The sequence below is a fragment of the Squalius cephalus genome (assembly GCF_949319135.1).
Source record: "Squalius cephalus genome assembly, chromosome: 6".
NCBI lineage: Eukaryota > Metazoa > Chordata > Actinopteri > Cypriniformes > Leuciscidae > Squalius > Squalius cephalus.
In genome coordinates this window covers 26,673,091-26,699,008 of record NC_137127.1, presented here as the reverse complement: position 1 = coordinate 26,699,008, position 25,918 = coordinate 26,673,091, and the positions used below count along the sequence as shown (strand labels likewise).

General features: G+C 39.7%; 1 protein-coding gene across 1 annotated transcript; it reads right to left on the bottom strand.

Moving 5' to 3' along the window:
• Window positions 1–4,975: 4,975 nt before the first annotated feature.
• Window positions 4,976–8,782, bottom strand: LOC307160726 (extracellular calcium-sensing receptor-like; the record flags this gene model as incomplete). The annotated part of the gene is made up of 6 exons (XM_079874911.1): window positions 8,573–8,782; window positions 8,133–8,418; window positions 6,574–7,386; window positions 6,250–6,480; window positions 6,013–6,136; window positions 4,976–5,889 (listed from the first exon to the last, which is right to left on the bottom strand). Exons 1-6 carry the CDS (start codon window positions 8,776–8,778, stop codon window positions 4,976–4,978), a joined length of 2,574 nt encoding a protein of 857 aa, XP_079731037.1. The 5' UTR covers window positions 8,779–8,782.
• Between the last annotated feature and the right edge of the window lie 17,136 nt (window positions 8,783–25,918).

The window sequence follows — 25,918 nt, the reverse complement described above, 5'->3', positions numbered from 1 at the left end:
TGGATCAAATTAGTGATTGCGTGAGCTTCAATTACCTTTTATGGAACCACTTTAGCCCCAACTCATTTGTTATGCTCATTCAAGTCCGGTTTTGGAGTTTAATCCCCGCTTTTCTAAGCGGCTTTTATGGAACAGCCCCCAGGAGCAGCAGTGCTGCGATCGTTTCGGCGCCGAGTCTATTTTTGCTGCGCCGCTTACGCTGAATTAAAGTGACAATGCATTGATCATGGCCAAAATACACCGCAGTTTTATCCAAAAAGTGTTGCTTGATATCTATTGTGTTTTAAACAGTCGATAAAATGACCAACAGCAATTTAAAAAGAAAACAAATGTCCAAAAACAAACTTGTTGCCAGAACAATAAAAACAAAGATGAACCAAAAGAATGAAATGAAATTATTAATAAAATAAGCTTCTTGACAAGTCTTTTCTCTTAAATGTATTTGAAAACTAAATAAAGCAATGCCAACTTAGTCGTGAGTCGTGGTTTGAAGTCGTGATTTACGTGCTCAAAAACCTGCCTGGAACGCAGCATTATCCGCGGTGACAAACGCTGCCAGTGTGAAAGCAAAACGCGCGTGTCCTGCTCCTGCTCACCATATGCACTGCTCCTGCTCTGCTAACACATGCAGTTTGAAACCGGCGTAACTCTGTGCCACCCCATAACTATAGATGTGTTAAAAATAATGAGAATATGTATACATATATATCCGAGTCCTGATCGGGAGGTAACGTCCGATTCCGATCGAGTCTGAAACCACGTGATCGGGCCCGATTTCCGATCACGTGATCGGATCTGGACATCCCTAATATCAATAGTCTTATTACAGATCGATTATATGAGATAACTTTTAATGGAATTAATTTAGTTATCGAACAATCTGTTCGTCCAGCAAACCGACCGTACGACTTCTTTATCAACTCTCAAGAAAAATTATCCTTCTTACAAACTCCAAGAAAGATTAATTTTCTGGCCGTGAACATTAATTTTCCTGTGTTCATAAAATTAAACTACTTAACGTAGTAAATAATAAAAGCTTTGTAGCTGAATCGTACTTCTCATTGACTTTGTAATATGAGCATTTAGACAGAAGCAATCAAGAATATAATGGTTTTAATAAAATGAAACAACGAATACAGAATTCTACATTTACACACGGAATACATGTATCAGAGTACAGCCAGTAAGACCAGACAAGACAAAATGGATAACGAATGAGAGTGAGAGAGAGAGAGTAAGAGAGGGTAAGAGAGTGAGAGAAAGTGAAAGCAAAATGTCAGGATGACAATTTTCACAGTTAACTCTTGAGAGACACCAAGATTACAATGCTCAAAAGCAGACACAGCCTTAGGTTTAAAATGAAGGTTTGATGCTTGCATTAAAGTCTTTGTGTGACTGCGAAGGCAGCGTGTGTGTGTTCCTTTAAGAGCTGGGCGTTCTTCTCGTACTTCTGGAGCAAAACGGAGTTCGCGGGAAGTTTAAAAAGTCTACTCATAGTTAAGTTGCCAGCTACGGTCATTTCACTGAACGTAGGAAAAGGTTCGTAGACAAAAATAAAAACGAAGATTTAAAGAAAAGGAAAGAAAAGAAAACCGGGGAAACCTCCCTAAGGAGTTATGAAAACCGGGAACCTCTCTCTGATGAAGTGCTCCGAGAAATTCTTTGGGTCGGTCTTCTTATGGAAGCCTCTGTTCATGCGAACAACCAATGACCGTCCGAGAATCTGAAGCGGGAAAAGTTCCTTTGTCTCTTGAGAGACACCTACTCGAATGAGTTATAGTGGTCTCAGAATTTGAGCCTTATACTCTAGAAAGATGATTCATATAGTAATAATCATATCATTGCAATCTATTATCGAGATTCAACTCTGTTAGGTCTCAAGATTTAAAATGATATCAAACACGTCATATGCAAGATTATAGGAATACAAACTACATAAGATATGCATATTCGAAGCATTTAAAGTTTGATTAATCACACAATAAAATTGTAGATACCCCAATATGACATGAGCATATCAAATGCAACACAGAAAAATATATACATTTGGTAATGTCTTAATATGTTGAGTTTAAAGAAACGTTTGGGTGTGTGTGTGTGTGTGTGTGTGTGTGTGTGTGTGTGTGTGTGTGTGTGTGTGTGTGTGTGTTTGTGTGTGTGTGGCATTCCGGAGGTCTTCTGGGCCACCTGGATTTCTCTCTTGCAAAGAGAGAGGGGGTTTTGACTGATAACAAAAGTCTTTGAAGCTGCCTCTTGGAGTTTTGAGATGGTTCTGTTAAACTTCGCTAGGCAACAAATGTGTCATAAGTGCAGACCCAGCGGCACCAAAGCTGTGAGTTACATTGGGTAGGTCACAGGTTAAAAGTTCTTCTGAGAGAAAGCATATGTTATCAAGATCTAGTCCAGAATGAAAGAATGTGTTCAGGAACACAGAGTCAGAATTTGTTCATTCAGAACAAGTGAAAGAATGATTCATCGCCCAGACGCTACACCACTTTAGTTTTCCATTTCCATTTTCTGCTGCAAATGGAAGATTTTAATGATGTGCAAGCAGATATGGTAGAAATGGAGTTGGAACATGCAATAATTGCACGTAATACATGGACATAAATGTTTAAGAAAAATATTTTGTAAACTCTGCACGTTAGAAAGGAATTATCTATGCTCAATAACCAAAATATCACCCACGAATGAAACACAGTAATCCGCTAATCCGCTAATACCAGCGGATGACTGAAGCCTGGGGTATGCCAAGTTTTTCTGTCTGCCATTACACATTGTGCACGATTCCAGCCATGTACACTATGGCTGCTTTGTGATAGTCACCTGACAGAGGGCAACATGGAGTTGTCATCTTAATATATTTCAAACTCAAATTCATGTACATATGCAGATATCTTTAGACTAAAATATCTTTAGGCATATTCATGAATCTTTTGTAAATATGAGTAAAATCAAGTAAAGTGTTTTACAGATAAAATGGACATCCATGATTTGATACATACATACATGTGAAATAGACTGGCCATATGTCATATGCAAAAGCTTGAAGACAAATTGTATTGGTGTTCAGAATAAAATAGCTCAGAACAGTAATGTATAATAAAAATAAAAAAAAAGAGAAAACAGACTACACAACATTTGTGTTAATTTATAACTGAATTACTGCAGCTTTAAATTCTGTTTAATGTATTCCCCTTCAAAGTGATACTTCAACGCTGCGTCATGACGTTGACGCTATGCATACAGTTTTAGATTTGAGGGGCCTGAACCATACTATTTAACTCATAGTGCCACAAGTCCAATTCAAAAATTAGTTTGTGACAATAAATTTAAAGGATGCTTACTTTCATATCAAGATTCTGCCAGAACACATACAGTTTCTCTCACGGGCTAGGGTGCAGTTCTCGATGGCTGACCAGCCGTGGTCTTTTGGGGGGACCCTCATCTCTCCTGGCACATAAACTACCTCGAGATGTGTGCAGTTTTTCTAGCTCTGAAATACAGCGTGTTTCAAAAAGATGGACCCAATTTGAAATAGCAATATCTGCAACCACGAACTGCCCATGAATGAAACTCTTACCACTTGAAAGGGCAGGGAATAGAGTTCCAATGAGTTTCAATGCACTGCCCAGTGCACCAACAGCCTAATGTTGTAATTTTGAAATGTATTTGTTTGAAATTGGGTCCATCTTTTTGAAGCACCCTGTACTTCCTTCCACAGCTGAGGGGCTAGCATGTGTTGGTCCATACAGACAACACTATGGTTGTTGCATCTTACATCAATCACCAGGGTGGGCTGCTCTGGATGGAAGAAAAGTTTATTTGACTGAGAACATTCTACATTCTGGGGCATATAAACATGGCAGACATCCTGACAAGGCAGGGGCTGAGGCACGGGGAATGGCGACTCCACCCATAAGCAGTAGAGTCCATATGGCAGAGGTAAGACCGGGCAAAGGTGGATCGTTTTGCCTCCAAGGAGACAATCTACTGTCCCTTCTGGTTCGCCCTCACACCTCCAGCTCTGTTGGGGCTGGAAACCATGGTGCAGTCTACGTCTGTACACCTTTCCTCTGATAGCTCTACTGCCAGCAGTACTACCAAGGGTTTGCAAGGACCAAGTTCACCTCCTTCTAGCGGCTTCGTTCTAATCTCTCCTGTAAGATTCCGATCCGGAGAGATCTTCTCTCTCAAGTGCAAGGGATGACATTTCATCCCCAGCCGAAGATCTGGAAGTTTTGGATCTGGCCACTGAGTGGCACCAGCTCAAAGATTCTGGTCTTTCAGCTGAGGTCACTGAAACAATTCTAAATTTTAGAATTCCTCCCACTTGGAAATTGGTTCTGGAAATTGTTTATTTCCACTTGGAAATCAGCTTCTGGAATTCTTTAGTGTACTTTCTAGAGATACTAATTATGCTGTCACTAAGCAACATATAATAATGTGGTCACTGATAATATTGCAGTCTCTAAGCAATGTATCTCGCATTGGATTATCACCCTCTCCTATGAGGCAATTGGAATGGCTGCGCCTCTAGGGGTCAGGGCTCACTCCACTAGGAGTGTAGCATCTTCTAAAGGTCTTGTGAGGGGGGGACCTTTACAAGATATTTGTGCTGCATCAGGCTGGTCCTCTATGCACACATTCATCAGGTTCTACAGTTTGGATACGGATTTGAACCCAGGATCTAACGTCCTTCAGGGTTGATCCAAGTCCAATCTGCACTTAACAATCGTCTGTGCTTATACACAGCCTTTTGAGCAGGCTCTGTTACCCTGGGCATGGAGAAGTTAGAATTAAAGTTCCCATAGCGTAAAAGGAATGATGCAGCATCAAAGTTCGACTTTGAAGAGGAACATCCCAGGTTACGTATGTAACCGGATATACATGCTGCTTTAGAACATCAAATTAATAAGGAGAATGCTTGACATTTTTACTTAAACATATCAATAATGATAAGTAGCCATTTTAATTAGAGAAACCTTGAAGAAGCTTTACCCATCAAAAGTTTTTTAGAGTTCATATCTGGTTTTAGTAAAATTATGTAGCACTTAGGAATGAATATACAAAACAACATGCCATAACTTGACGCTAAAATAGCAAATATCTCCACTGCTACAGTGAATTTTCCAGGAGAACTAACATAAGCTGGGATAAAAGTGATCCATACAGCACAGAAAATGAGCATACTGAATGTGATGAATTTGGCTTCATTGAAGTTATCAGGCAGCTTGCGAGCCAGAAAAGCCAGAATAAAGCACAAGACAGCCAGTATGCCAATATAACCCAGTACAGCCCAGAAACCAACAGCTGAACCTGAATCACACTCAAGAATGATTTTGTCATTGTAATTACTCGTGTTTTTGTAGGGAAAGGGGGGTGATATTGTTAACCAAAGGACACAAATAAGCACTTGTATAAGAGTAAAGGCAAGAACACTGAGTCTCTGTTGAGGAGGCCCAAAACATTTCATGACATTACTTCCTGGAAGTGTAGCCTTGAAGGCCATTAACACAACAATTGTTTTCCCCAGAACACAGGAGATACAGAGGACAAAAGTGATCCCAAACACTGTGTGACGCAACATACAGGACCATTCAGTGGGCTGACCAATGAAAGTAAGAGAACAGAGAAAACACAGAGTTAGTGAGATGAGCAGCAGGAAGCTCAGCTCTGAGTTGTTCGCTCTTACTATTGGTGTATGTCTGTGGTAGAAGAAAATCAACCCAATTGTGATTGTGAGACATCCACCACACAAAGAGAACGTCACTAGTATATTACCCATTACTTCTTTAAATGTTAGGAATTCAATGTTTTTGAGTTCACATCGTGTTCTATTCCCATTTGATTTGTACTCAAGAGGGCATGGAATGCATGTTACTGAATCTGAAAACAAAGGCAGATTAAAGTAAGTAAAGCATAATTTAAAGTAACCCATGCAGTGTTTGGGTTGACCACACAGAAACATGATGAGCATTACTGTTAATGAGAGAGGCTTGTTCATCTCACTTGTGGTGTTGCTAAACTCTCCATCCGCACAGTCAATGCAGTCGAAGCAGCAGATGGGTTTTCCTTTTATGAAGGCCCTGCGAGTGCCTGCAAGACAGGTCTCACTACACACAGACCGTGGTACCTAAATCATACACACAAGCAAAAATGTATATAATCACAGTCTGCACTATATAAAATCACTGTGCACTAATCTATTTAGTATAAAGCTTATGACAGATTATTATTATTATTTACATTTTTTTGGTTTCCTGCCCAGATTGCATCAGTGTTATCTTTCATTTGAATCTGTTGTCCCTCTGGCTTGGATGTGTCATATAAGCCAATGGATTCAAATGTTATTATTCCTTCATAGTTCATCTGCCAGTTAACCAGAGTATAACGTGCAACTGGGTCACCATGAGCATCAAAGTAAACGTTTTCTCCAGTTTTGGTTGTAAAGTTCACTTGGGTCAGATAATGCAGCACCTGTTAAGAATAGTGGTATAATAACACACATGATCTTTGAACATCAATTTTGAATTACAGGAAATTACAGAGTAGAAATTCAAAAGAACACACCTGCCAAGGCTGTATTTTCCCATTCTCTGCACATGTCTTGTTGAGGAATGGCCCCTTCCCTTTCTCGCAAGTCAACAGTGCTTCTATTGCATGAGCGATAGCATATACTGCCTTGTAGACATTGTTTAGAAGACTAGCATCAGACACATCTGTGAAACGTGTGTTTGTATTAGCTAGGGACTCCTCTCCATTGCATATCTTAGAGGCATTGTGTGTGTTTGGATTTAAAATGCAGTCAAACACGCTTTCCCACAACTCAACTAGTCCTGTGTTACCTAACCTCAAGGAGGGATGGCTACTCACAATAAACTCTCTCAATCCAGGAATGTACGCATTTGGCACAGAAAAGCCTAATGCTCTCCCTACTACAGCATAGTTCACTGGGGTTGCTACATATCTGTAAGTAATCCAACCCTCACTTCCAACCCACTGATAGTCAGTTACATTTTGGTAGTAAAGATATTTTATGAGGATGTCCAAATCATTGCCATCTGCGAAAGCTACAATGACTTTAGATGTTGATTGTTTAATTATGTTTGTGACTTCCAAAAACTTCTCTCTTGAATCGGTTCTGTAAATGGCCACAGAGTATTCGACACAAATGCCTTCTTTCTCTGCTGCTTCTAAAAAAATGGCCATTCCATTGTTGCCGTAATCTCCCCTGCTCCTCACAGCCCCAACCCAGGTCCAGCCAAAATACTTGATTAGTTTAGCCAGTGCTCTGCTCTGGTAATAATCACTGGGAATAGTCCTGAAGAAGGATGGATACAGCTGTCTGTTACTAAGACATGCACAAGTTGCCGAATGACTAAGCTGAAACGAGACAAAAAAAGGTTTATAATTGACATTTATATTATTAGAGGGATTACTGTGTGAAACTAGATAAGCAGTAGACCCAAAACTGCTTTTTGCACATGTAAAAGCTTAAATTAATTCACTCTTGTTAAAAAGACAGTATGTGATGTTTAAACAAGGATAATAATTCACATAATTGTATCATGGAGACCAGTAATAACAATTCCATCACTATAACAGAATAAAATAAATAAAACACAAATTTAAACAAATAAACAGTAATTGATGCAGTCGAAGCAGCAGATGGGTTTTCCTTTTATGAAGGCCCTCCGAGTGCCTGCAAGACAGGTCTCACTACACACAGACCGTGGTACCTAAATCATACACACAAGCAAAAATGTATATAATCACAGTCTGCACTATATAAAATCACTGTGCACTAATCTATTTAGTATAAAGCTTATGACAGATTATTATTCTTGTTAAAAAGACAGTATGTGATGTTTAAACAAGGATAATAATTCACATAATTGTATCATGGAGACCAGTAATAACAATTCCATCACTATAACAGAATAAAATAAATAAAACACAAATTTAAACAAATAAACAGTAATTTGATCATATTTCAAGAAATCTCTCAATCTGTACTAAATCCAAATTATCTTGCTATGCTTTATTCAATAATAATAATAAGAAAAATAATAATAATAATAATACACACACACACACACACACACACACACATTTATTTAATGACTTACCACAGGGATTTTAAATGGACCCATGGTCCTTGCAATGTCTATTGTGGATGTTGATGTAGTTTCTCCAATCACAGCTTGCACAGTAGAGGGACTTACACAGCTCTCTTCTGCTTCAATTTGTCCGTTGATCAGAGCTAACGATGCTCCTATAGAGAGAGGGATACTTGGGCAAGAGCCATAGACACTGTAGCCAAGCAAAAAGCCAGGAAGAAGATCTGTGCTGTTGTTTATTTCCTCAATGGCAAAAATCATTGTCATTGCATATTGTAGCTCTCCAGGATCAAGACTGAAAAGGGAAGATAGCTTTGTTTTCTTCAGTGAAGTAATCCATAGTAATTAGTTGTTACTCCATCATTAAATAAAATTTAATTACAATTTTTTTTTTTTTTTTTTTTTTTTTTTTTTTTTTGAGTAATATGAATGAATATTCACTATCTTACCCATTACACCTGATGTTTCCTGGATTGGTTGTAAGTGTTGGATTTACACCAACTGGATTTTGGTGGAATGAAAAAATGCCCCCAATAGAGACATTACCTTCTTTTGAGAAATGAAGGAGTTCATCTCTCCCATAAGCTTTACATTTAGGTTGTGCTGTACTCACAGTACAGGTGATAATCATAAAAATGGTTGCAACCAACACCATGACTCTGCAATATGTCAATGCCTTTTTGAAATTATGGTTGTGTGTTGAGTAAGTCATTGGTTTATATATAGATATATTGTTTAAGCATGCAACATTAGGATTAGGCTTACATAATGCATGTTTACCAACTCTGGCCAATAATACAAGCAATTAAGATGACTGACAGAAATACAATGCAATATGCTTTGTTTTGCTTTGGTCCAGTCCCAAACCTCCTCATCCTTACTTCAGTAAGTAGGAGAACATGAAGAAATATATAGCTTGAAAATATATATACTAAATGATAAATAGCTGTCTTAGTTCTGTCCTCTTTTTTACCTCCTTGGAGACCACAATAATTAAAATAGCTGATAAAAGTGTCAAAGCACTAAATACCTTTTAATGAGGTTGATCCAGGCAGACAAAAGTATGCAACTCTACCTGTGTGATGCTCATAAAGAGAACAAAAACAACTGAGCCAAATGAAAGGAGCCAAAATAAGATTTAATATTCTGTAATTAAAATTCAGAAATATTACTTTTTGTCTAGTGGGTTTACAAGGAAAGGCTCCATCGACGAGTGTGCTCCGAATACATTATTTTAACTGGTAAACTACCTCCTTGCATTATTTTTATTGTGTGGACAAAATTGGCACTTTTGCCTTGGCAAGATAAATAATTATAAGGGACTAAGGAGAATTGGGCCTAAAAATAAGGGATGTTGCTGCATTAACAAACAACAATCTAGTTGATGTGAAGAACCAGAGAGAGAGAATAGAAGGCTGACAAGTGTTACGTCCCAGGACGTATGGATATGTGTTTAACAATTATGGTGTATGTGTCATTCATTGATGTACTGTGTGTTCTGCCAATGGACCCAACGACCTGCTGGAAGTTGTAGTTTTTATTGTATGTTGTTGTATGTTCTGTCCATTTTCCTGTGCTCCTCCCTGTCCTAATCTAGATGATGGAACCTATACCAGCTACTCCTCATCAATGGCAAGAGTAGCCAGTATTTAAGCAGAGCCAGAGAGAGAGACGTTGAGAGATTTCTTCTTCTAAGAGCCTGAGACTGTTGATGGCGCCAGTCCCAGAGTGTTGCTCTTATTGGTGTGTTTTAAGCTTAAATGTGGTGTTATGGCTGAAGTGGTAGCTTTATGTGTTAAGCTTAAACTCAAGATCAAACTTAAATGTGTTCTGGCTGTAGTGTACAGCTTTGAGTTATTTGCCCGCTATTGAGTGTTGGAGCAGTTGGGAGACGGGTGCCATTTTCTTTTGTTCTCATCTTCTCCGGTTTTTGTCAGTCAGGAAGTAAGGTAAGATTTCTGTTATTTATTTGTATTTATTTTTTGTAGGTTACTTAGATTTCCTTCTATCAGGTAGTGATCTTTTGTTTGTTGTTTTGGCTTTATCAAACTTTTTCCTGTTTCCTGAAGAACACGCTTCTCTCCTTCTTATTATGTTGGAATTGATTGTTTATAGTTCTTTTTGCACTGCATTTATGTTATCACTTGTTTATTGTAAATACATTTATTGGAAATCTTACTTTGTGTACTGCGTGCTGGGACTGATAACAGTTCAAACCTTCTCTTTGTCGCTGCTAAATTTTGCTTTAAAATGTTACTTCCCTTTTGCCCCAAGAAACTTAATTGGGAACATAACACAAGTGATAGGCACATTTAAAACACTGTTTCACAAAGTTTTGAAACCTGTACAAATCTTTTGTTTCAAACAAGTGCCTCTGAGCATATAAATATAAAATATATCAAATCACTTATGTTACGTTATTTCAGCAAACTAGGCTTTATCAATTTCAAAATGTCAGTGCTTGATGCTGTGGAATTAATGTGAACTAATGAACCAGTTTTAATATGTAGTTGTAACTGATGTCAAGTCAGTTTTTATAAGGTTTATAAAAGTTATAAAAATGGAAAATATTAAAATATATATAAAAATATTAGGAAAAGTTTAATTTTCTATGAAGCGCTTCACATTCTGTCTGTAAAAATGTAGTTAGAAACCTGTAATTTGTAGTACTTACAAAAAGTTTTTAAAATGTATTAAAAGCTCAATATTCTATAGTTAATTTATAGGCATAATTGTCATGCACTGGCTTGACTTGATAATCCACAAAAGATGATTGATGCAGAAGAACAATGAAAACATTTAATAAGCACCAGGAACCAAACCGAGTTACATACCAGTATGAAACATTAACAAGACCAAGAACAGACGAAAACTGAGTGTTTAAATACACAAGATGACAAGAGGCTAAATGAAGGACAGGTGTAGGTGATTAGTTGGTATGGTAACAAACAAATGTAACTCTGGACAAACAAACAAGATGAAAATGGAAACAGGAACTGAAACCAGAAACCAGAAATCAAGACAAAAGAACATCAAAATAAAAGTCCTTGGGTTATGCCCGTGTGCGGAAAGTGGGCCTAAAAACCAAGGCAGAGCTGGCAGTTCAGGGTGTCAGGGCCGAGTTGGCTGCTCAGTGAGCCAGGGTGGAGCTGAAGACCACAAAGTTGGAGCTAAAGGTGCAAAACACCACTAAGGCGGAGCAAATGACCACCACAGCAGAGCAGGTGGGACTGAAGACCCCGACAGCAGAGCAGAAGAACACCGCAGCGGAGCAGAAGACCATGTTAGAACTGTCAATGTTGGATAATAATAATAAATAATAATACGTTACATTTATATAGCGCTTTTCTGGGTACTCAAAGCGCTTTAAATGGAAGGGGGAATCTCCTCAACCACCACCAATGTGCAGCATCCACCTGGATGATGTGACGGCAGCCATATTGCGCCAGAACGCCCACCACACACCAGCTTATTGGTGGAGAGGAGACAGTGATGAAGCCAATTCTTATATGGGGATGATTAGGAGGCCATGATGGACAGAGGCTAAGGGGCAAATTTGGCCAGAATACTGGGGTTACACCCCTACTCTTTTTTGAAGGACATCCTGGAATTTTTAATGACCGCAGAGAGTCAGGACCTCGGTTTAACGTCTCATCCGAAGTATGGTGCTTTTTGACAGTATAGTGTCCCCATCACTATACTGGGGCATTAGGACCCACAAAGACCACAGGGTGAGCACCCCCCTAGTGGCCTCACTAACACCTCTTTCCAGCAGCAACCGGGTTTTCTCAGGAGGTCTCCCATCCAGGTACTGACCAGGCTCAACCCTGCTTAGCTTCAGTGGCCAACCAGTCTTGGGCTACAGGGTGATATGGCTGCTGGCAATACCATGGATACTATGGCAACACTGAAACAAAGCACAGAGAGATAACTGACAGACTCAATGGCCATAACAGGGAGCTCTAAGAGTTCAAAATAGTCCGTAACAGAGACCACTGGGAACAAAGGGAGTTCATAATCAGCCTCTGTGATCATGACTGGACAGACAAGGGGTTCATATTCCACCTCCTTGGCCATGACAGGGCAGACAGGGAGTTCAGATTCAACCTTCTTGGCCATGACTGGGTACACAGAGAGTTCATTTCGGCCTCCATGGCTGTGACAGGGCAGACAGAGAGTTCTGATTCAGCCTCCTTGGCCACGACAGAGATAACAGTGCAAGATGCACACAAGATGGCGGTAACCATCACAGATAACAGTGGCAGTAACTCTGGGATCACCTGACTCATATGCGTTGAGACCACCGGACTTGAGGGCGTTGTTGGGACCACTGGACTTGAGGATGCTGGGACCACCGGACATGGCATGCTATCTGCTCGCACTGACCTCAGATGTGGATCCATCACACAAGCAGTCAGTCTCCTTCATCCCGAGACTGATCCAGAGACTGATCCCAAGACTGATCCCCCCCAGCGCTTAAATACAGTGCTTAAAAACACTGAGCAAACAAAAGAGCTCATTAACTAGACACACCTGTACAGAATACTAAATCAATCAGAAAACATGGTGATAAACAGGCATGAAACAGAGAATGACAGAAATGAAAGCTTTAGCTTAAGTTCTGCCAGGAAGACTTAATTACTACGTCACTTATTACCTTCATCTCTATCCAATCACGTCTTTATACTTTCTGTATAAAAGATCGGTACTTACACGTTTGAGTTCGCAGATGCCGACGCGACGACAATTGCTCGCGTTCACTGCTAAACCACTATGTCCAATGATACCCCAATCGTCTGCGACTACTCAGACTCCGATGACGAGTTTGTTCCGCCCTCTCCTCTTCCAACACGGCGCAGCACGCGCCTCCAATGCCGTGACTCGCTATGGGCAACGTGGGCTACGGAGGACATGTACAGTACTCTGGAATCAGCCGGCATTCCCATCAGCCAAGGTCTGTCCAGAGAGGATCTTCTTCTTCTCGCCCAAAATACTCTGGGTAATCCACCTGAGTCCGTCACTAATATCGCGACTCCTTCAGCGTCTGGCCACTCAAAACAAGCTGGCAGAAAGAGAACAGCTAAGTCATTGTCACCACATCCCGTAAAAAGAACCACACTGCATGCTCGGGCACCTGTTCATCCGGATATCACCGAGACTGACGGAGTTAAGACTCAACTCCTCCAAGCGGTTCAAAGCCTCTCCCAAACCGTCAAAGGTCTGGAATCGAGGATGTCAAAATTCGAACACTCTGTTGCTAACTCCAATGGCCCGAATCTGGCTATCAACTTCGCTGTAACTCCTCAATTTCGTCCTCCTGCCAGCGGATTAAGCGATCCCCCGAGCTTCGCTTCTACTTCTTCAGCCCCGCCAACTTTTCACCAACCGGCTCAGACACCATTTCAGGATGTTTCCGCTCCAACTGAAACTTCATCTTTTAACCTTTCAACAGCAGCCCCTGCCCAGCTATTCGGTAGGCGTTTCGTTTCTCCAGCAGCTGCTACGGTGTCTCCTCACATCAGAACAAACATCATCCAAGGTAAGGATATAAACCTTGCTTCACTTCTGCTTCCCTCGCCTGCTGCTGACAGGAAGGTGGTTGACTGTGGTGACGTGGCAGTCCTGCTTAAAACTTCCGATCCGAGATTACAACGGAATCTTAGAAGAATTCGCAGAATTCGTCATTTCTTTCAGCATATTCAGAGACATTCTGTGTCAGGTTTTCCCAGATCGAAGGGAAGAGTTGGATTTGTATTTAGCCATGATGGCAGACTTCAATCAACGATACGGGGGTACATTATTCTACGAATACCATAAATCATTCTCCGCCAAATCAGCTTCCTTCATTTTGCTTTTTAACTCAAGACTAGACTGGTCTGTGACTGACACTGAACTGCTCGTTCATCATTCCGGCGGCGCAAAAACGCTGGCTTGTAACATTTGTAGCGCTCACGGACACTCGGCATCTTTCTGCCCCAAAGCATTCGCCAGGCAAGATGCAGCATGCTGTCCAAGGTGCTGATAATGTAAGGCTTCCATATGACAGCAAGAAACGTTACATCACAGAACACACAATAACTTTAATGAATCTGTCTGTTCTTTCTCTCAATGTAAATATGAACACATTTGCAGTTTCTGCAAGGATCCGCACCCGAAATCGGTCTGTCCAAACCTCCAATCCGAGGAAAATTCTGGAAAGCCACCCTTCTACTCCCATTAATGTTTCTAATCTCTCTAGCTACCTCTCCTCTCACCCCGAGCCAACTTTTGTCGATTATCTAATCACCGGTCTGTCTCAAGGGTTTCGGGTGGGCATCCTTTCCAATCTCACCACCTCTTTCATAGCTAAAAATCTGCAATCAGCTATTACTGAACCATTACGCCTCGGTTGACAATGCTATCCATTTAATTAAGATAGCCGGTCAAGGTGCTTGGCTAGCTAAAGCCGATATCACAGATGCTTTTAAAACTATGCCAATCCATCCCTCTGACTGGCCACTTTCGGCGTTAAATGGAATTCTAAATTCTATTTTGCTGTTAGGCTTACATTCGGGTGTAGAAGTAGCCCTCATATTTTTAATAGCCTTTCTGAAGCGATGTGCTGGATCTTGTTGAACGTCAGCAAGCTCCCTTTCGTTCTACATTTGCTCGATGACATTTTGATAATCGATTTTCCATCTCCCCAATCTTCAGTTCTAGACATACTCAAACATATTTTTAGTGATGTCGGCATTCCCCTCTCTGCTGAGAAAACTTCGGGACCCTCTTCTTCATTAGAATTTCTAGGGATTTCTCTAGATTCAGTTCTAATGCAAGGTTACGTGAGCCCAACACTGCTTACTTTTGTTTTTATTTTTACATTAAATTTAAAGGATTTGTTGTGGAATATTTTGAGTGTATCATAAAATCAGAATAAGGTAATAAGGTTTCTGTCTTTTATTTATATATAATATAGCTGCGAGCAGCGATGAAGTGCCAAAGCTGGCGGCACCACGGGGTTGCGGTGCCACCGGCTTGGGCCCGTAATCGCTGCTCGCAGCTATATTATTATTAGGGTCCAAGCCCTGAAAGGGCGAAGGCCCTATTGTTTCCGGAAGGATATATATATTTTTTTTTTGCCTTTTTGCCACTTTTGGGGCCCTTAACCCTCTGGGGACCAAAAACGCGCCGGCGCGTTTTGCTCGTTTTTTTTTTTAGCAATGAAAAATAAACACAAAATGCTCTGTTAATTTTGATCTTTAATTTTCGTGTTATACATCAATCGATCCTGTTCAGTTTCTATTTTTTTTCTGTATACTCACAATAAAAATAAAGTGTTTTGCTTTTTGACAAATAAAGAAACTTTAACATGATGCGATTTCTGCCTTCTCTCTGTCAGTAAACTCCCATTTGAAACGCGTTCGAAAATGATCTATAACTCCGAGAAAATTCAGTCAAACAGGCAAACAGACGCACGGGCATAAAGCTTGAGATCGCATCTGTTAAATGAAGTCATTTATATAAAAAACAAATATTATCAGCTTCTGTAATCTGTATAAAAAGAGAGCGATTCCAGTCGAGCTCATTACGAGCTCATTGACTTTAATTCGTTCACGCCTACTTACGGAGCGCGCTATTCACAAGATAATGTGCTAAGCCATCTATGCAAAACAGGTAAACGCCCCCAAGCAAATGCATTAAACGCTTCAAGTTTCATCATTTCGTCACCTGCGCGTTGGGAAGATGACACGGTACACCGGTGCGGAAGCCCTTCAGTTCGTCCTGGATACTAGCGACGAAGAGTCCAGATTTTCATCAGAAGAGGAGCGCGACTACTCTGATGAAGAGCGACTTGATCCAGCCGTGGATAGAATTTCGGATGAGTAAGTATTTATTCTTACTTGCATTAGTTGACAAGCTATTCAAAACATAAGCTTACATATTATACTGGGTGGACTTGCCATCCAGAGTACTGACATTTTATATCTACCTATATTCAACACGATCTAATGAAAGTGCATATCTATACCATGAATTTAATATCTCGTAATATGTTAAAAATGTTTTTTTTTTTTGTTTTTTTTTTGTGTACATATGCTACACCCCTTGGTTAGGAAATTTGTATTTGTATGTGTAGCCTAAATTATATGTTTAGATCATTATGTATGAAAGATAGAATTTAGAAATTATTTTAGAAAGTAGGCCTAGTAGGTGTTTAGATTATATTTTGACTATATAAATGCTGCCTCATTATCATTAACGATGCATGCTCGCAAATATCAGTTGTAAATGTGTGTAAATGTGCTGAAATGTGTAAATATACCCAGTTAATGAAGTGCACAAATGTGTTAGGCTAATGTTTGCGGTGTGCCTCTCCGGTAATGGCCCATTGACACGCATATAGGCTTATTGCACACGTCTAAAATTATTTACATCAGTAATTCATTATAGACTAATGCTACTATAGTTATATTTATGTAATAATATTCTTCAACTTTTTTAAAAGGAATGTAGCTTCATCACTACCTCCGCCTGCAACTCGGAGTGCGCTTAGCAACACAGTCAGAAATCAGAAAGAGTAAGTATATATTTACCCACTATTTTACAGGTGTTAGTTCAATTTTGTTTATACTTCGTGTTAATAATATGAGCCTGTATGACTTTATTATTTATTTTTGGAGATTGGTTGATGTTACATATGTTTTGTAACTTTTTTTAAAAGGAATGTAGCTTGTTCACTCTCGCCTTCCACTGCAACGAGGACACGCAGCAACAAAAATCAAAAAGAGTAAGTACATATTTACCTACTATTTTACAGATGTTAGTTACATTTTGTTTATATACTTAGTGATGATACAAATGTAGCCTATATGTGCCTGTGTGGCTTTGCAACAAATGTGTTGTTATGCATGCACAATATAACAATTATTGATTGGTAATGTTAATATAAAAGGTCACATATATGTAATATATGGTCACATTTGATTTGCTTAGAGCCCGCATCAACGGGGCATAAGCATTTACTGTGAGATACCTGCCTTTACTTTTGTTTTTACAAAATTACAATAAAACAGATTGAAAAACAAAACATTTGAATCTCCTCATTCTTTGTTCAGGCTGCCTCACTGATGGCCCATTAACACTTGGGGGAGCGTCTATGTCACACCCCTGGTCTGAATCTCATTAATATTGATGACCCATTACCACTCCCACGCATAAACCTCTTCTGACAAAAAAACTGTTTTACAATGTTTAAATCAATGTAGTGTTTCATGTGAACAATCAGGCAGGATGATTTTCACATAATTTTGAAGCTAGAACTCAAAGGGACAACATCAATTAGTCAAAAGTCTTGTGGACACATATTTATTATGTGTTTTGTGTTCTTAATAGAGATGCGCGGTTGGCGGTTACAGCCGCGGACTCCGCGGATAAACCGCGGATCGGGTGGATGACGTGACGAAAAAGAATATTTTAATTAAATTCGGGCGGGTGGCGGGCGGTTGAACCAATCAAATTAAAAATATATGTATACATTGTTAAATATTGTTATCTGACTATACCTACATCTCAAAAAAATCGAGCACACTTTGAAATAGTCAAATTTTCATCAGGCAGTAATATGGCTAGTCGAGTCTATGCAGATCGACTGCTTGTTATTATCAGAGATGGCAACGCCGGCGAAGGAGGTACGTGACAAACTCAAAAAAGGAGAATTAAAAACAAAGGAAATAGAAGGTCAGAAAGTGTTGCCTGGAATAAGTTTTACAAAGTGGTAAATCAAGATGACACCAGTGCAGGCTATGTAATTTGCAAAACCTGCGAAGCAGTTTATGTTCATGACAGCCATAAGACGGGTACGTCTAACATGGTGCATCACAAGTGTGCTGCTAAACCTCAAACCTCCACGAACACCTTGACAAGTTTTGTCCGTCGAGATCCCAATAGAGTACCACAGGATGTAAAATCAAAGCTGACGGATGCATGTGTGAACCTGTGCTCTCTTGATATGCGCCCGTTCGATATTGTTTCTGGTAAAGGATTCCATCAAGTGGCCCAGACGTTGATTGACATTGGAGCTAAGTTCGGTGCTGTTGACGCTGGTGCCATCTTACCCCATCGGCAAACAGTGTGCGATCGGGCTAAGAAGCAGGCTTCCATTGATAAGCAGAAACTTTCGGAGGCCATCCAGAAAGCCTTAACCAGCAACGGTGGTATTGCCATAACCACAGATATGTGGACAGATGAATTTAAAAAGAGGGCATACACAGTCCTGACGTGTCATTACATCAGTCAGTGGAAGCTGGAAAATCGTATTTTGGCAACGGTGGAATTTGACCCTACCCTGAAAAAAACCAGCGAGAACCTTAATGAGCAGATAACCAGTGTGTTAACGTCCTACGGAATACAGACAGACAAAATAGTTTTTGTCAGTGACCAGGGCGCGAACATAAAGGCTGCACTCCGGTCATACCACTGGATTCCGTGCTCCGCGCACATCCTTAACACGGTGCTAAGACATACATTCAGTACAAAGGGTGACTCCGAGTCCGATGGCATTGAAGATATAGTCGACATGATCGATTACTGCAAAGAGCTCGTTGCGTACCTAAAGAGAACCGGTGCTATCGCCAGCCTAAAGCACATCGTGAATCAAGAATGTGATGTGCGATGGAACAGCAAAGTCACTATGTTGGAATCGATACAGAAACAATATGAAGACATAAGAGAGCTGCTAAAGAGCAGAGACCAAGAACATCGCCTTGGTGGCATCCACCAGGATCAACTCGCACACTTGATCGACTTTCTCACCCTTTTCAAGTTAGCAATCAGCGAGCTTGAAGGAGAACATTACCCAACCATTCACATGGTGTTGCTATGGTTTTTTAAACTCAAAAAACACTGTGAGCCCAAGTTTGGAGACCCACCTTACATGAGAAGTCTCCGCTCTCGCGCGTCTGCCCTTCTTGATGAGAAGATGTGCCCTAATGCTACTCATAAAATCGCCACTTTTCTCCACCCGAAATTTAAGTCCCTGAAAATGCTGGTAGAAGAGGACAGACTAGAGGTGATTAAGCAAGTTCGCGAACTTCTACCAGAGGAAGGCGTCCGTCTAAGTCATGATGGAGAAGGCAGCAACCCTGTCACCGAGCCAGTGCCAGCAGCAACAGAGCAAGGTGGGTCGATACAGGTCAGGGGTCGGCAACCTTTTCATTATAAAGTGCCATTTTAAGTTTCCTAATTCATCACTGTGCCATAATCCATACGTAGTATAATTTGTTTGATTAATTGTATTGTAATTTATTAATAATCATTTATAATTGAGGAACTCTTTTCCAAAACGCAATAAATCCATTTCAATAGGTTTCAGGAAAATGAATTTGTTTTACCCACACATTTTGTGAATATTCAATTTATCCTGTTAAAATGTTTTTTTTTTTTTTTTTTGGCTCAGTCTGAACATGTTGAACAATGATTATTAAATCAAACAATAATATTGTTGATGATAAATTCAGTTTTTTTTTTCAAAACGCTATAAATCCATCAATTTTTTCCAAAAAATGATGGTTTGTCTTTTTAAAAAGTCTTTTGTCATTTATTTTTCGTGTTTGCATTTATGAGGAAAAAACAATGTTATGTGACAGTTCTCCATTACGGACGCGACCACTCTCAAAGCGGCACTAAAAGATTTTCAAACTTTCACAGAGACCTCAAACAGAAAGCACAAAGCCTTTTTTTAAAGCGAATTTCGTTTTGTATTAATTTTATCTTAATTTTAATCCAAGTTTCATTAACTAATTTAGGTTAATGGCTATCTTGATTGTGTAGGCTATTTTTCATTAAGTGTAAAATATTAGGCTGTGTATACCGACGTGGATCAATTATTAATGTTAGATTTAATTTGTCTTTGCATAGCTGATGGCGCACCAACGAAAAAGCCTAGGACTGTCTTCACAGAATGGGAGGATGAATCGGATACAATAATTCTGGATGAAGTACAGGAGTATTCTTCTACAAACTTCCATATAGATGGATCAGCAGAGGAAAATCTACTTTCCTTTTGGGAGAAACAAGGCCAGTCATTCCCACGACTACAACGCCTTGCCAAGAGAATTCTATGCATTCCAGCAACAAGTGCTGCGAGCGAGCGCTCCTTCAGTGCAGCAGGGCGCGTTATTGAGGCCAGGCGCTCTCGTCTGAATCCTGACACTGTAGATGCTATTTTATTCCTGCATAGTGCCAAGAAAAATTCAAACTAAGGTCAGGCATAATAAACCAATTAGCCTATGTTATCTAGGCTACACATAGCCCATGTTTAACATAAACTTTTGAGTTCGGTCAGCTGATAATTTTACGTTCATTGGTTTAGTCTATTCTATTCTAGACATTTTGTGTGTTGGTTATTTGGCCTCGCTTTTACGTTCCGAGGCTTAAGGCTATTTTGCCAGAATTTCTTTGTCGCAACTGTGATGGCGTATTTCATTATACTTCAAGTTTGTGGGGATGATCCTAAGTCCATGGTCATACAGGCAATTTAGCCTGGTCAGACTTTATGTTCGTTCAAAGAGGGATGGCATATTTATTTTTCTAATTTAAGTTTGTGGGGGTGACCCTAAGGCTTAGCTACGATATGCCGTTTTTAATTTTATTTTTTTCAACTGTTTGCCAAAACATGCGACTATATCCTATGCCTACATTAAGATATTTCTTTTAATAATTTTTTACTGCCTGTTGTTTCTTTTGGCATATAAAATAGGCATTGACTGATAGAGATATCAATAAAGGTTCATCTGTGTCGCAGTATTGGTGTTGTTTCCGATTTCTACAAGCTCAATAACATCCACAGCAAAAAAAAAAAAAAAAAAAAAAGTCGATAATTAGATGTGCAAGGCAAGCAGGTAAGTTTTTGGGGGTTGTTATGGACAACTAAAAATGTGAACATTATTAGCCTATAATGTAAATGACTTATTTTATTCGAGCTTTCAATCTATTCGCTAAAAAATAAAGTGAAATTGGCATTAAGTAGTAGGCTAAATAGCAGCATGTTGAAATGATGTGCCAAAATGCTTTTTCTATTAGGCTACAATGAAAATATTGTACAGTAACCTACAGTGCGTTTAATTTAGGCTATTTATTTATTTTTTGTCCCTGTGCGCCGATCGGAGACGGAGATCACTGCTGATATTCTGAGAGCTTTCTAGTCTCGCGGCTGTCATCAGCAGCGCCTTGCATCGCCTAATCAGCGGATGGTGGGCGGGTGCGGTTTTGAAAATTGGTCAAAAACGTTGGTGCGGATGGATGGCGGACGGATGATGAGTTTTGTGATGCGGTTGCGGATGAAATAATAGCCCATCCGCGCATCTCTAGTTCTTAAATCAGCAACTTTCATTTTATTTTTTTCCAATAACCACGCATAAACATTATTCTCTTAAAAATACAAACATCTACATGCACGTTGCTCGCATATTATGGTAGCCCTGTTTGTGCTATATAGAGTGAATTTACACCTTTGCCATTAACATGTTTATAAATAACTGAAAAAAGCACAAATATCAAGGCATGTCAGAACATCTCAAGGACCCCAAAAACAGCTTGGTCCCCAGAGGGTTAACATGCTCAAAAACACACGTCAGAACCTGCGGCCATCAGGGCCAGGCTGAAGCTGGTACCGGGCCATGGCAGGGGGGCTCGACAGAACTGGAATGGGGTCCGAAAACTTGGTCCATAAATCAAACAAGCTTGCATGTAATAATATGAAACTCAGTACACATATAGATCTCATCGGGCTGAAAAACTTTCGTGCTCTAAGTTTTACAAAAGCCCAACAGGAAGTCGGTTATTATACATTGTTTGGAAAACGCATACAATGGAATGTGAAATACTCCTCCTAGGGAATTCATCCGATCGCCACCAAACTCAGTGTGAATGAAGTCAAGACATTGAGGATGAATTCTTGCGAACGGATTTTTGATATCTCGAACGGTTTGGCCGTGGCGAGGAAACGAATTTATGGCGAATAAGGGACACAGGAAGTGTGTTATAACTTCTGCATACATTAACTGATCTTGATGAAACTTCAGCAGTGTGTTCGTGGTAAGAGGCCGAACACAAGGATGTGACTATTGTGAGTCAAAGTTATAGCGGCACCAACTGGCAGCAGGAAGTGTGTCACTTTCAAAATGCTTTGAAATCACTCTCTTATTTTTACCCGATTTGCTTCAAACTTTATGTGTATAATGTAGACACACGGCAGATGTAGACCTGTGAAAGGATTATTGATATCTTAGATACTGTTGCCGTGGCAACACATCAAACTCCAATATTCTTTTCGGATGCTTTTGAGACTCTTCACATGCTTGAAAATGCATGAAACTCGACAGACACATCACATTTATTATCCAGTAGACATGTGCAAAGTTTCAGAAACAGGCGTGGTGAGCGGCTCAGTAGCGCCACCTTTAGTCAAAAATGGGGGCTTAGTTTTTCCTAGAATCACAAAAATCGGTATGTATATTGTTCTCATCGAGCCGGACAACTTTCTAATTTACAGTTATTAGCTCCGACCAACAGGACAGCGCCCCCTTGAATGGGGTCCGAAAGCTTGGTCCATAGATCAAACTAGCTTGCATGAATTAATATGAAACTCAGCACACATATAGATCTCATCGGGCCAAAAAACTTTCGCACTCTTAAGTTATACGCCAGCCCAACTGGAAGTCGGCTATTATGGGTTGTTTGGAAAACACTTGCTGTGGAATTTGAATTACTCCTCCTAGACAATTCATCCGATCCCCATCAAACTCGGTGTGCAAGAAGTAAAGACATTGAGGATGCTAAATTGCGGACGGATTTTTGATATCTCGAATGGTCTGGCTGTGGCGAGGAAATTAATTTATGGCGAGAAAAGAGAAACACGAAGTGTTATAACTTCTGCAAACATTAACTGATCTTGATGAAACTTCAGCAGTGTGTTCGTGGTAAGAGGCCGATCAGATGGATGTAACTATTGTGAGTCAAAGTTATAGCGTCACCAACTGGCAGCAGGAAGTGTGTCACTTTTTGGGTGTTGGAGGTCAAGTATGTTTTTATGAATCTTTACTGGTGCTTGTTTCAAGCAAGCTGATTGTGTTCTTCATGGAAGCGATTGCTGATCAACACAGTTGGTAAACCAGACAAACAACAATCACCAGAGACCTGCTTATCATCCTCCAAAAAGGAACTTTCTGAACAGATTTTGTGATTGATGTGTAGTCATTTGGATGGTTTGAGGCAGTGGATTGAGAAACTGAAGGGTGATATTTGGTGGATTGAGATTGGGCCTGCCGGTGGTAGTGGAGCCATCTTCCTCTACCTAGCCAGCTCCAGGCTTTCCAGCCACCACCACCAGGCCGGCTCAAGGCTTTTTCAGCCACTACCACCAGGCCGGCTCCAGGCTTCCAGCCACTACCACCAGGCCGGCCCCAGGCTTCCAGCCACCACCACCAGGCCGGCTCAAGGCTTCCAGCCACCACCACCAGGCCGGCTCCAGGCTTCCAGCCACCACCACCTGGCCGGCTCCAGGCTTCCAGCTTCCAAGGTTAGCAGAACATGGCTCCTCCAAAGTTGAGGAACACAGAGGAGGAATATGCAACCATCATTCAGGTAAATGAACTGTTACAACAGCAAAAAGATATGTTCATGGCTCTGTTACAGCAACAACAGGAAATGTTCAAGGATTTTGTTAAAATTATTATGGACTCAGTGAACACCAGAATGGATAACGTTTCCAAAGAATTACAAGAGCTAAAAGCAAGTTTACAATATACACAGAAGGACATAGATGAACTTAAAGTCACTCAAGCTAAACAGTCTGAGTATGGAAAGATCACAGAAATTGATATAGTGAAAATCTGTGAGAGTCTGCAAGTTATGTGTGACAAACAAGAATATCTTGAAGGTCAATCAAGGAGAAATAATATTGTGATTGATGGAGTTCCTGAATCCACTGGCGAATCCTGGGCAGACTCTGAAGAAAAAGTGAAGGACATTTTTAGGCAAAAACTACAATTACAAAGAGACATGGAGATGGAGCGTGCACACCGAATAGGAAAACCTGAAGCTGCTAGAAACAGACCAAGATCTATTGTTGTTAAATTTCTGAACTTCAAGGACAAAGCTGCGGTTATGCAAAGAGCAAAGAACCTCAAGGGCACAAAAATTTTCATTAATGACGATTATACTGATGCTGTGCGGTTAAAAAGAAAGGAACTGATGCCAAAGTTGAAAGAAGCACGTGACAAAGGAGACATTGCCTACCTCAGATACGACAAACTCATCATCCATTCCCGCACTAGCATCCCTAAGTAATCTCTGCGCAACTCATGAAGGTATGACTCATAAAACTCATGTACTCATTACCAAGAAAAGGCTTAAGACTAGCACATATTAATATAAACAGTCTCAGGAATAAAATCAATGAAGTTGCTGAACTGCTAAATGAGTATAAAATACACATTCTTGCTATCTCGGAGACTCACTTGGACTCTTCCTTTGATGACACAGAACTATTTATTGAAGGTTACAACATATACAGAAATGACAGAAATGGTTTTGGTGGTGGAGTAGCTTTTTATATTCAGAATCACTTGCCAGTAAAAATAAGAACTGATTTAATGAGTTTTAACATCGAAATATTATGGTTGCAAATGCATCTACCTCACCGAAAGTCGATACTTCTGTGCTGCTGTTACCGGTCACCAAGTGCCAATTGTGAATATCTTGACACTATCTGTAAAATGCTGGATATAAATACTAATGTAAGTCAGGACATATATTTCATAGGTGACTTAAACATTGACTGGTTTTCTAAAGACTGCCACTTGAAAAAAAACCTGTTAACTACTGCAAATGCATGTGGACTTACTCAACTTATAAATAAGCCTACAAGAACATGTTTTAAGAGCGACGGCTCCAAAACATCTACCTGTATAGATCATATTTTTACAAACCGTCCTGAACTGTGTAAAAAGGTACTGTCTATTCCTACTGGTAGCAGTGATCATAATCTGATCATTTCTGTGTTAATAACCAAGCTGAGTGGATCTGGAACTGCAGTCTTATTTAAAAGATCTTATAAATTGTTTAAAAATGACAAGTTTATTGAAGATGTTCAAGCTATATGCTGGTCTGATGTGTTGGCAGCTAGTAATCCAGAAATTGCCCTCTTTAAATTTAACAATTTATTCTTGTCATTGATTGAGAAACATGCGCCTTTAAAGAAGTTTACTGTCAGGAACAACGTCACACCTTGGTTGGATGATGAACTGAAAAATTCTATGAAAATAAGAGGTCAAATGAAAAGAACAACAGTTACTACAGGAAATAAATGTGATTGGGACCTATATCGTAAAATGAGAAATTCTGTTACTAAACTTAATAAAAAGAAGAAGAAAATCTATTTTGATAATCATGTTAAAAACATAGGTAATGATAGTAGGAAGTTATGGAATGTTTTAAATCAATTGACTGGTAAGAAAAATAAAATAATTCCATCTTTTTTGGAAACAGGGGATAAATTTATAACTAAACAATAGATATTGCAAATTATCTTAATGATTATTTTATAAGAAAATTAGATAAACTAAGAGAAAATATGCCTAATCTAAGTAATGACATATCTCACCTATTAATAAGAAACGAACTGATGAAAAATAAAAACTCAAGGTTTAAATTAGAAAGTGTAAATACAGATCAAGTAAAGAATCTTTTAAAATCCTGTAAAAACAAACCACCGGGTGTCGACGGTCTTGACAGCAGGCTTCTTAAACTAGCTGCTG